Source organism: Schistocerca gregaria, chromosome 5 (assembly GCF_023897955.1).
Source record: "Schistocerca gregaria isolate iqSchGreg1 chromosome 5, iqSchGreg1.2, whole genome shotgun sequence".
Lineage (NCBI taxonomy): Eukaryota > Metazoa > Arthropoda > Insecta > Orthoptera > Acrididae > Schistocerca > Schistocerca gregaria.
Window position 1 is genome coordinate 609,671,388 of NC_064924.1, and position 13,567 is coordinate 609,684,954.

At 44.7% G+C, this 13,567-nt stretch overlaps 1 protein-coding gene across 1 annotated transcript in view; it reads left to right on the forward strand.

Moving 5' to 3' along the window:
* LOC126272589 (pikachurin-like) overlaps positions 1 to 13,567 on the forward strand; it is an 887,807-nt gene that overhangs the window by 658,268 nt on the left and 215,972 nt on the right. The window contains exon 4 of the mRNA XM_049975515.1: positions 1,607 to 1,808. Coding sequence (XP_049831472.1) covers positions 1,607 to 1,808 — 202 coding nt within the window. The remainder of the gene's footprint in view (positions 1 to 1,606; positions 1,809 to 13,567) is intronic.

The following is a 13,567-nucleotide window of genomic DNA, read 5'->3' on the forward strand; positions in this document are numbered from 1 at the left end:
TTTGGGTTCCCTGATTGATGCAGCGACTGAGAAAACGAATGTAAAATACAAAAATGAAGTTACCTTCAAGTAAACTGTATATTTTAGTCATCACCAAATGGGGATCATGGCATTTAATGGGTTAATATTTTTCAAAATACTTATAAGATTTAAAATGAGAGATATGGGTTGCCTGCAGTAGGCAACAGTCACGAAGTGCACTGTTCATCAATCAGTTAGTAGTTATCTAATAGTAAGGACGTGAACTATTCATGCACCAATTATGAATTGCATACGTGACACATTTTTCGTTTCCATTGTTACAAGTATTTTCATAGCTATTAGACATGTAGAATCACAGACTTTCAGGAGTATCTTTACAGGGTTAGGAGAAATTACTTTATACTTTTTAGTCCAGTTTAAATGTATAGTACATTAAAAATTTATTTTGATTCAAATAACTATTTTCTACTTTTTAATGTTGTCTGTGTGAAATTTTCAATCGATTTCAAATATTTTGATGAGGTTACAACAGACTTTATGAGATTATAACAGAGACTTGTGGTGAATTTGAGGTTTATTTGAGTTGCTCTTCATCGGTCTCAAGCGATATATACCCTCCTCTCACAGATATCTTGCGAAAAATCATGAAGGTAAAAATTAGAGTGATTCAAGCTCTCATAGAGGCTTACCACTAATCTTCCTGCAAACTACTCCTGACTAGAATAGGAAAAGTGGCAAATTGCAGTGGTGTACCATACCTTCCGCCACACACTAGACAAGGAAGTGGGTTAGTATTGCACTGCCACCCAGTTCTCAGCTATGCTTAAAATTTCAAGTCTCTAGCTGATTGGGAAGTTAGTTCAAAATAAACTGTGTCTCCTCTTCCCGCCTTTCTCTACCCAGCTGTGCTCCTCCATTTGCAGTAGTGCCTGGAAAGCCTCCCAATACTACCTGTGTGACATGGCAGTCGTGCAGGGTAGGCAAGATGCCAGGTTTTAGCATCGTTTCCCCTGTTCGCTCAGTTATTAGTGCTCCGTCTTGCCACTTGTTAGCTGTGCTCCTCCATTTGCAATAGTGCCTGGAAAGCCTCCCGATGCTACCTGTGCGACATGCCAGTCCTGCAGGGTAGGCAAGATGTCAGGTGTTACCGAACGTTTTCACTTCCTGCCCCATACCTACCGAATAAAATTTCAAGTGACTAGCTCGTTGGGAAGTTAGTTTAAAATCGGTTCCAAAATTTGTGCCCAACACACATACACACACACACACACACACACACATATATATATACAGAAAGAGAGGGAGAGAGACAGAGAGGACAGCGACGTAATGAAAACGTGATAATAATTATCGTAGAGCGGTTTTGAATGAATGAACCGTCAGTATTCAGCCACACAATGCTTATGTAAATGCGATCTGAGTAGTGTAACAGACAGCATCGTTTCCCCTGTTCGCTCAGTTATTACTTCTCTGTCTTTCCACTTGCTATGGTCGCAGGTATACGCGATGGGACTAACAGGGCGTTGAGTAATAATGATTCCCTGCCATTTTCCATCGCGCTAACGCCCGCAGCCAGAGAGACATGTGTTGCTGAGTGTGTGTTGGGGGTTGCGGCGTGTTGCAGAGGTGGAGGTGCGCAGCCCGCGCTTCTCTGGCCAGAGCTGGCTGGCGTTCCCCGCGCTGCGCGCCGCCTACAAGCACGTCCAGCTGTCGGTGGAGTTCCGGCCGGAGGCGGCAGACGGCATCCTCTTCCTGACCGGCGAGCGCGACGATATGGCGGGCGACTTCATGGCGCTCCTGCTGCACGCCGGCTACGTGGAGTTCAGGTGAGCGAGCGAGCGCGCCAGCCGCTACGCGGTATCCAGCTGAACTCCGCCAGACTCTACTGCATATACAGGGAGGACGGCCGGTATGACCGAGCGGTTCTAGGCGCTTCAGTCTGGAACCGCGCGGCCGCTATGGTCGCAGGTTGGAATCCTGCCTCGGGCATGGATGTGTATGATGTCCTTAGGTTAGTTTGGTTTAAGTAGTTCCAAGTTCTAGGTGACTGATGTCCTCAGATGTTAAGTCCCATAGTGCTCGGAGCCCTTTGAATCGTTTTTAATGTACAGGGAATAGGCAAAACAACGTGAACACCTGTACTTACTTAGGAATGGTTTACTAATAAGGGTTTGGACATCCATTTGTCCGTAATACAGCTGCGATTCTTCTTGGAATACTGAGAGGTAATGATTGTACAGTCTCCAGTGGAATGTTATGCCACTCTTCGATCAGAACCTCTTCTAACCCCCATAGTGATGAGGGAGGTGGGTATCTGTTCCGGAGTCGGCCCTCCAATACCGCCCACAATGGTCCGATAACATTCGAGTCCAGATGCTGTGCTGGACAGGGAAGTCGCTGCAGTTCAGTTGCATATTCCTCATACCACGATTGTACTGTCCTGGCTGTGTGAATGGGTGCATTATAAAACTCAAATATGGCATCATTACTGCGGAACAGTATCTGAATCCCGGGCTGCACCTGATCACCTAAAATATTCACAATATTGGCTATTACGCAGCCTTTGAGAGTAATGATGTGACGAGCAGAGTACCATGATATGGCTGTCCATACCATAATACGTTTACCTCCATGCTAAACCGTTGGAATCATGAAATAAGAATTGCAGTTTTCTCATGGCTTTCTCCAGATGTTGGAAATAACGAAAACGTTGACTCGTCGGACCATATAACGTGTTTTCACTGATCATACATCCGGGATTGATATTCCTCACAACATGCTTGACGCTTCTTTACGTCGGATGTCGTCACTAATGATTTCGGTATAGCAGCTCGTCCATGAATATTAGGTTTATGGAGTTCTCGGCGGACCGTGTCGATAGATACGCGACCTCGAAGATGGCTATTGAGCTCTGCAGTCACTCTAACTGCCGTAGTTTTGTGTTGGTTTGACAAGATTCGTGTTAGGGTACGACTATGTCTTGTCATTTAGTTTTGATTTGCACCCACTATTACGTTTACACGTTGAAGTCTTCCCATGTTTTGTGTAGGTTGTCATAACTTTAGGAAAAATTGCTCTTGAAACATTTAAAAAGTTGGCTGTCTTGGTTACTGATGCTCCAGTTAATCGGGCCCCCACAACCTGCCCTCTTTGGAACTCTGTTAGGTTTTACATTGCACGTCGACTTCGGCTCTGAATTTACACTCCTGGAAATGGAAAAAAGAACACATTGACACCGGTGTGTCACACCCACCATACTTGCTCCGGACACTGCGAGAGGGCTGTACAAGCAATGATCACACGCACGGCACAGCGGACACACCAGGAACCGCGGTGTTGGCCGTCGAATGGCGCTAGCTGCGCAGCATTTGTGCACCGCCGCCGTCAGTGTCAGCCGTTTTGCCGTGGCATACGGAGCTCCATCGCAGTCTTTAACACTGGTAGCATGCCGCGACAGCGTGGACGTGAACCGTATGTGCAGTTGACGGACTTTGGGCGAGGGCATATAGTGGGCATGCGGGAGGCCGGGTGGACGTACCGCCGAATTGCTCAACACGTGGGGCGTGAGGTCTCCACGGTACATCGATGTTGTTGCCAGTGGTCGGCGGAAGGTGCACGTGCCCGTCGACATGGGACCGGACCGCAGCGACGCACGGATGCACGCCAAGACCGTAGGATCCTACGCAGTGCCGTAGGGGACCGCACGGCCACTTCCAAGCAAATTAGGGACACTGTTGCTCCTGGGGTATCGGCGAGGACCATTCGCAACCGTCTCCACGAAGCTGGGCTACGGTCCCGCACACTGTTAGGCCGTCTTCCGCTCACGCCCCAACATCGTGCAGCCCGCCTCCAGTGGTGTCACGACAGGCGTGAATGGAGGGACGAATGGAGACGTGTCGTCTTCAGCGATGAGAGTCGCTTCTGCCTTGGTGCCAATGATGGTCGTATGCGTGTTTGGCGCCGTACAGGTGAGCGCCACAATCAGGACTGCATACGACCGAGGCACACAGGGCCAACACCCGGCATCATGGTGTGGGGAGCGATCTCCTACACTGGCCGTACACCTCTGGTGATCGTCGAGGAGACACTGAATATTGCACAGTACATCCAAACCGTCATCGAACCCATCGTTCTGCCATTCCTAGACCGGCAAGGGAACTTGCTGTTCCAACAGGACAATGCACGTCCGCATGTATCCCTATCCACCCAACGTACTCTAGAAGGTGTAAGTGAACTACCCTGGCCAGCAAGATCTCCGGATCTGTTCCCCATTGAGCATGTTTGGGACTGGATGAAGCGTCGTCTCACGCGGTCTGCACGTCCAGCACGAACGCTGGTCCAATTGAGGCGCCAGGTGGAAATGGCATGGCAAGCCGTTCCACAGGACTGCATCCAGCATCTCTAAGATCGTCTCCATGGGAGAATAGCAGCCTGCATTGCTGCGAAAGGTGGATATACACTGTACTAGTGCCGACATTGTGCAAGCTCTGTTGCCTGTGTCGATGTGCCTGTGGTTGTGTCAGTGTGATCATGTGATGTATCTGACCCCAGGAATGTGTCAATAAAGTTTCCCCTTCCTGGGACAATGAATTCACGGTGTTCTTATTTCAATTTCCAGGAGTGTAAATATAAAGTTGCACTCCTCGTAAACAATGTACACTGATGCCCATTCCGTACGGAACACGCACAGCCCAGCGCGACACGAGCCTTACCTGCGTTGTTGACGATCAAATACAGCCGTCCCATTACGGCCACTGTTCTTATTATTTTGCCTATCCCACGTAGACTTCCGATACAAGAAACCGCGGTCTGGCTTGTAACACGCAAATGCGCTACGTCTTTTCTACCATAGTTACTGAGGTGATTTTATAACACTAAAGGTATGCGCTCTACACTCCAAGAGTTCGTGGTAGCGAATACCGAATATAAACAAATATTCCTCTATCTGCTGTTAGCAATAATTTTAAAAACCCTTTTGCCCTGTGGCGTAACTATGGTAAGTGGCGCACAAAAGTAAATTCGATCTCCGTTTCTGTTTAACTCTTTCGTAGTTGATCGTATACGTATGTCCCTCTAAAGTAATCCGGAGGTTTGAGCGTTGGAACGTTTACTTCTAACAGCTGTCTAGTGCTAGCAAGTAGCGAGATGCGTTCGGAACTTGGAGAGGACTGCTAAGGACCACGGGCTGGATATACAGGGCGCGTCACTAACTATTGCCACGGAGAACAACTCCGAAAGAATGATAGGAGCTGAAAAGTTTATGAGATAATAGTTGCATTTTCTGAAAGCGGCTATCGAGTCGAATCCAGTGATGTATAACACCTAAGGTCTTTGAAGGCCAACGAGCTCTACAAAGGTGACATGAACGTCCATTTACAGAAGGTGTTCGAAGTGATAACCGTTTAGTATTACTGCAGTGCTGCAATCTTCTTATCATGGATTCAGTGGTATTCTTTAATACCTCGGCACTTATCGAAGTACATGCTGTGACAATTCTCTCTCGTGTATCGTACAAGTACGACGGTTGGAAATTCAGTAGTGGCAACTAATTATTTACAGCTCACACATAATAGATACGTGTTTCAAAGTTTTACTGACCTTCAAAGTAGTCACCAGCATTGTGTATAGCCCGTTGCCAGCGATGTGGAAGCTGTAGGATACTCTTAGCAATTCGAGTTATGTTGACAATTCGAGCGGCGCGGTCTATTGCCCGACGAATTTGTACCAGTTCTGAAGCGAATGCCGTGAAGTGTTTTCTTCAGTTTAGAAACTCAGTTGAACTCACGAGGGCTTAATTCAGGGGAGTGCAGTAGGTGGTATAGGACTTAACAGTCCCATCAGTCAAACAAATCAGTAACAACTTGCACTGTACGTGCTTGAGCATTGTCCTGCGAAATGATCGTAAGTTCCTGTAGAAACTGTCTTCACTTCCGTCTCTATGCTGATCATTTTTGGGATACAACCTACGACCAGCTTAGAGACAGAAGTGATGACACTTCCTGCTTGACCTGGCCATAATTTTGCAGAACAATGCTCAAGCACGTGTAGTGCAAGCTGTTATTGATTTTTTTGACTGATGGGACTGCTAAGTCCTATACCACCTACTGCACTCGCCTCACTTAAGCCCTCGTGAGTTCAACTCGATTTCTAAACTGAAGGAAACACTTCAGGGCATTCGCTTCAGAACTGCTACAAATTCGTCGGGCAATAGACTGCACAGATCGAACTGTCAACATAACTGGCACTGCTAAGAGTATCCTACGACTTCCACATCGCTGGCAACGGGTTATACACAGTGCTGGTGACTGCTTTGAAGTTCAGTAAAACTTTGAAACATGTATTTATTTTGTACGAGCTGTAAATAAATAGTTGCCTCAATTAATGTTCCATCCGTTCGTAGTAATTATTGCCGAGTACGGCATATTCATCTAACGTGCCATTGACATGCAAACATTATTCGACGGTTTCGCAATACAGCACTAATGGTAAAGGTAAGACTAGTATCGTCGATTCAAGCGAATGTGAATGATGTATTTCTTCGAAGAACAAGCCGATATGCTTCTCATTTACGGGGAATGGCAACGAAATCCAGTGAGAGCTAGAGACGTATGTGCTAAAAGACATCCTCAGCCTACTGACCCTGCACGTCTTACATTTAAATATGTGTATAATAAATTGAGAACTACTGGGTCTTTAACGCATCGGAAACATATTCGGCAAAGGATAGTTACTGACGAGGATATAGAAAATGGTACTCTTGCGACTGTGGTTCGAGATCCTTGTGTTAGGTCACTTCAATTCGCAACGGAATCTGACATGAACTAGAGTAGTGTTGTTCGTGTTCTGCATCGCCGTAAATATCATCCTTACCACATCAGTCTCCATTAAGGATTAACTGGTACGTATTGTATACGTCACATTGAATTCTACCGATGGGCTTAACTTCATATGCAGAGGGATGACGCATTTATTAATTTGCTTTTATTTCCCGACGAGGGTACATTCACGAACCATGGAAATGGTAGTTTGCATAACATGCATTATTGGGCAACTGAAAATCCAAGTTGTCTAAGGCAAGTTGCACATCAAAAACCGCGTCGGTGAATGTGTGTTGTGAGATTTTGGAGTACAGAATTATAGGCCCCCTATATCTTCGAAGGAAATCTTAATGGCAGGAAGTACACCACATTCCTTCAAGAAACATTAGGCCTTTTATTGGAAGAGATGCCTTTAGGTATTAACACTATGGGTGTACGGCACATTTTTCGCTGATGGCTAGGAATGAGTTGCAGAGACAATTCCCAAGTCGTTGGATTGGACGAGGAGGAGATGTGTCGTAACCGGCTCTTTCACCAGACTTGAAACCTCTGGAATTTCTCTTGTGGGTATTCGTAAAAGACATTGTTTATAAGGACGTTCCAACTACACCTGAAGATACGCGAGAGAGAATTGTCAGAGGATGTGCTTCGATAAGTGCCGAAGTGATAAGGGATACCACTCAATCCATGGAAAGAAGATTTCAGCACTGCAATGATACCAATGGTAATCACTTCGAACACCTTCTGTAAATGGACGATTATGCCACCTTTGTGGCTTTCGTTGACCTTCAAAGATGTTACTAGTACACATAAATTTTTTCATCTCGTAGTCGCTATCAGAAAATAAACTATAGCACGCCATTTACAAAAACATAGTGGACTTTCATATCTCTGAAGCGACCCCACCTAGCAACAAAAAAAAAAAAACATCGTATTATTGTCCCCGTTGTTCCATGCAACTTTTGCCCCACGAACTTTTCAGCTCCTATCGTACTTTCGGAATTATTTTTGGTGGCAGTAGTTAGTGACTCACCCTTTATAGAAGACTGTGAGTGATCGAGTGGGGATGTGAGTGTTTGTAGGTGGCACAGCGCACCAGTTTCACGGAAATCAGATCAAATATGACTTTCTTCTCCACTCCAAGGATTTCTGAAGTAAGTAACTCAGTTTCCATGTGAATCATAAACATTGTTTTGAAACGTTACTACACACTTTATTCATTCTGTTAGTTTCTACATAGTTCGGACATAGTTGGAGGCATACTCCTCATGAAACTTCATAGAATGTAGGAATAATTGGTATGCGGTACATCAAAGCCAACTCCAAATGTTATGTTGAAAGCTTGTGGTCGATATTCCACGTTTTTCACTGTCGGTGGAAGAAGTGAAGGGTAGGATACTAGTAAGGTGTCTATTTTTAATAATATTTATTTAGTTTTTATTTGTTTGTTTTTTACTGTCTTCTTTCTCATGAATGAATCGATCTTGCAAAGACTGGCGATCGCCTAAGACATCAGTGGGACAGAAAATTCCGCGTGGTGTGACACATCAGTAGGCCATCGATGCTCGTCTTCTCGGAAGTGTGTATGAATAACCGTTGAGGGGATCGTATCCGTAAAAACGAATGATGGGACATTTGTCAGCTGTTCCCTGCGTGGATGAGATAGCTGCGAGGCGGTTGTGGAAAGCGCTCTGAAGAAAGTTCCAGTAATATTGTTGCTACGTCGGATTCTTCACAACTGCACAATGCCAGTCGTCAAGGTATTACCAGAAATTGAGGGCTTGTGTGACACCACCACTAAAAAGGTAGTGGACTGCGAGCCCGCTAGTCCAAGTTATAGAGTACATCTTTGCACGCGGGAAATAGTCCATGTCCGGGTACAGAATCATTGGTGGCGTGATGGTGTCAGGAGTTGTGTGTGTGATGAAAGCCAGCATCTGGCGGACCAAAAGCCATACATCGCTCGTCTCGCCACACATAAGTCGGTGGTCATCGTCGTCTTGCGCGACACAAGTGGTACATAATGGTGATGGCGCCAGGTGGGTCCGGTGGAGACCCGAGTGGCAGACCTGCTTCCCATTAACCGGCACATACCAGGTGGATCGATTACTTGATCATCATGAATAACGTCCGGCACCTACGCAGAGATACACAAGGCACATAATAGATGCATAAAACTTTTCTTGCTATTTTCTCGGAATTGACTGAACAGTGCACCTTACTACTTGCACATTTATGGTTTTGAACCGCCCTACTGAAGGTGTACAACGTTTGAAGCATATCTAAGAACTCGACGTCGTTGCCTCCCTTTGTTTGTTGGGATGAAAACAGTGGAATGGAGGCTTCAAAAGTAGAGTGAAATGGCTTGTTACGTTTCGTGACAACGGGAGAAGTGTGAGGAACGGAATCCATGAAAGACTAGCATAAGTGTACGAAAAACTCTGACGGCTGTTGCAAGGGTCAAGACGTGACACAAGGGAGGACGAATGTCGATGGCCGATGAAACACGATCCGAAACTCCACGTCGCAGCATCGATAGCACTGGCCTCACTGCTAGAGATTGGCGAGTTACGGTGGCAGCCGTTGTCCAAGAGGTCGGAGTGAGCGTCGCAATTGCCGTCCGATGCTCTGCGTATACTTCTGTCGTTCTTCGCTGAATTTCTGTTCGCGGCACCGCTTCGCTGTCAGGAAACGCACTGAATGTCTTCGCTCCGTTCTCAGCATGACTGAGTGCCGTGGGCGGCCGGCGCGTTAACGTGATTGCTCCATCGGCACGGAGGTGTGTGTGTGTGTGTGTGTGTGTGTGGGGCCTCCTCCAGCGCTCATGTAGTGATCCAACCTCCTTCCGTGGGCGGTGGGATTCTGATTCGTCTTTTGTAACTAATGTTCTTACTTGCCCTTTTCATCACCTTAGTCCTTTCTGGCCTTGCTGTAGATCATAAGCAAAGAAAACAATGTTACCAGTAAACAGAATCTGTCTCGGCTAAGACCCTTTTATGTGCGACCCACATTTTTCCCAGTTTAATGGTTTAAACATTTTTTACACCGTCGTCGAATGTAGTATGAGTGACATAAATTGCGATTCCGTAATTCATTTCTTATTTCTGAACTATTCATTCTACTGATGTTACCTAGTGAAACCTGTACTTGTGTTTATATATTCTTTAAGAAACTTCTGTTGGAATGCACTATTTCTCTGTTCTCTGCTTATGCCAACACAAGTATTATTGTGACAGACTCATACGCTTTTTTAACTTCTCTAAGGCGCACAAAAAATGCCAGTAGATAATCGTTGCTTTCTTTTATAACTTTCTTGGCAACTTATAAACGGGCTTTTGTCTTATTCATGTTCACTTCTGTTGAAACTCTAAGGATTTTTATTTATCATTAGTAAAGATTTAACATCAACAAAAGCAAAACGAGGAGAGAGGAATGTAGTCTAATTAAATCGGGTGATACTGCGGGAATTAAATTAGGAAATGAAACGGTAAAAGTAGTAAATGAGTTTTGCTATTTGGGAGCAAAATAACTGATGATAGTCGAAGGAGAGAGGATATAAAATGTAGACTGGCAATGGCAAGGAAAGCTTTTCTGAAGAAGAGAAATTTGTTAACATCGAGTATAGATTTTAGTGTCAGGAAGTCGTTTCTGAAAGTATTTGTATGGAGTGTAGCCATGTATGGTAGTGAAACGTGGACGATAAATAGTTTAGACAAGAAGAGAATAGAAGCTTTTAAAATGCGGTGCTACAGAAGAATGCTGAAGATTAGATGGGTAGATCACATAACTAACGATGAAGCAATGAATAGAATTGGAGGGAAGATAATTTTGTGGCACAACTTGGCTAGAAGAAGGGAAAGTTTGGTAGGGCATATTCTGAGGCATCAATGGATAACCAATTTGGTATTGGAGGACAGCGTGGAGGGTAAAACTCGTAGACGGAGACCAAGAGATGAATACACTAAACAGATTCAGAAGGATGTAGGTTGCAGTACTTACTGGGAGATGAGGAAGCTAACACAGGATAGAGTAGCATGGAGAGCTGTAAAAAAACCAGTCTCTGGACTGAAGTCCACAACAACAACTGTAAAGATTTCTTGACATTTTCTATGCTGTTGGCACACGGTATCAGTGAGTGTATTAAATAAGAGGTTAACTGGCCGTGCTCACATGTACTGTTTACTGGCTATACCTGTTTCGATATTTGTGTTATTATCAACTGCTCTTAGCCAGCGACAGCGTCAGTATGTACATTACTTGATGACCGTTACCGGACACCCCTAACAAATGCGGTATTGACACCTAGTTGCCGCGAGAGGCCGACCCGGAGTATAATACGGAGTGGGAAGTATTTTGTCAGTAGAGATTTGTAATGTCATTCTGATTTGGAAAAGCGACGGAACAACCAGATCTAAACCCCAGGACCAGGCAGACCTCGTAAACTGATAGACGCGGACCTCCGAGCATTGCGGAGGGTCGTTGTAAAATATCGCATGAAATAAGCGGAACGAATCTCTCGAGACCTTCATACTGCCACGAGCATTCCAGTTAGTACAGTCGGTGTGCGTAAGAAGTTAAAAAGAATTTGGTACAATGATAGAGCAGCTCTTCAAAGTCAAACATTTCTGTCGTCAACTCTAAGCCACGCTTGTTTCCCAATATCAGAACAATGCATCCTAGATCACTAATTTATTTTTCTTTTATGGCCGATTTCAGAATTTAATTCTGTAACACTCGTTTCTGGAACTAGACGTGGCCTATACTGGATGAAAAGAGTCACAGAAAATAAATAGATTTGTGATCTAGACTTTGCTATTCAGACAATTTGAACATACAAAAACACCAGGTTGTATCGACGACAGAATAATGACTATTTTTTGTAAATCATCATTCATATTTATGTCACAGATATTTTATTCGCCAAATCCCTAATCTTCTTCGTTAATTTTAATTGATATTCCTATTCTTTACAACTAAATTTTTGGAAACATTGTGAATGAATTTAATGTCCAGTTTCATTTCGCAATTTATTAGCTCATTGTTAATAGGTATCCGAAATGATTTGAGGCAAACACATTCCAGAGTCAATTTAGTTCTCAATTCCGTTTGATCCCGCTTATGTTCATTTTACGCCCGGAATTTTCTCGAAAAATAGTTTGGGATGTATATTCGGTGAATTCCATTACCATGACATATCAGTTGTTTCTGGCATCAAACACATAGGCATTTCTCATATTTCCTTCTCAAAAAATGCCTCTGAGCACTCCTGAGGTCATCAGTCCCTAGAACTACTTAAACCTAACTAACCTAAGGACATCGCAAACAGCCATGCCTGAGACCGGATTCGAACCTGCGACCGTAGCGGTCGCGCGCTTCCAGACTGTAGCGCCCAGAACTTCTCGGCCACCAGGGCCGGCCCTTCCTTCTCACTTTAGCATTAAAATCATCTATTCCATCATACAGTTTGGATTCCTTTTAACAGCTCTTGTAACTCCTTGGAGTGCTCTTCGACTTCTTCGTTAAGATGCGACGTTGTGTAGGCAGAAACTTGTGATAGTTTCACTCACTTTTATTACATTTTATTTGTTTTTAATACAATTCTTGCAACTCTGTCTGAGCTTGTTTCAGTATCAAGAAACCAATCTTCAGTTCTTCTTAACCAACTGACCTATGCCTCTGTAAAAAATTTCCTGACTGCAGCTGTATGACTCACATGTTTCTGATCCCGCGCCTGCCGGAGTGGCCGAGCGGTTCTAGGGGCTTCAGTCTGGGAACGCGCGACCCCTACGGTCGCAGGTTCGAATCCTGCCTCAGGCATGTATGTGTGTGACGTCCTTAGGTTAGTTAGGTTTAAGTAGTTATAGGTTCTAGGGACCGATGACCTCAAATGTTAAGTTCCATAGGGCTCAGAGCCATTTGAACCATCTTATCCCGCTAGCTACTACTGAGTTCTGCCTCGAGTTGCAGTAACCTATATAAACGTCTTGCAGTTTATGGTCTCTATATGCAGTGTGGTAGGAGTAGCGGAGTCTTTTATCAGTAGTGACATTTTATTTTAGCCGAGTTTCACACACCTATGTGCGGACGCAGGGGTTCCCTGGCGTGCCACAAGTGCACTGTCAGAGATCCAATACGTCCATTATACTTTTCCTTGGCCGAAATTGCTACATCCTAGGAATCCGCATATGAGGCAGCCAACAGTTCTACGCAGGTTACACTAGTCTCCTAGCCCGAAGAGTTTAGTGAGACATACGTCCAGTGCGAAACCTTTGAAAAGAGGTCTACTGGCAGTCTCAGTCTATCTGCGATGGCTTCTATATGTGAAGGATTGACATCTGCTCCTTCACTTTTAATTCTGAACGCTTCATTATCTGGTGGTTATTTAATGTCAGTCACTCACACAGTATACTACTCCAAAGAGCAGTGTGTTTTATATGAAAAACTGCAGACATATTGTCTTCAAGCTTTCTGAAATTAGAGGGGGATTTGTCTTCCGTGTCTGTTCGCCTAACTCATTTCTGTCTGATTTGGTGTGAAAGGCTAATGTGTGTCAATTAGTAAGGGACCAAACTGCTGATGTAATCGGTCCCTAGATTTACACTTTGCTTAAACTAACTTATGCTAAGAACAACACACATAACCATGACCGAGGGAGTAACCTCCGGCGGGAGGGGCCGCGCAATCCGTGACATGGCGCCTCAAACCGCGCGGCCACTCAGCGCGGCGTGAGAGGTTAAGATCGAAAGAATGAGCATAAGAGTTTTGGA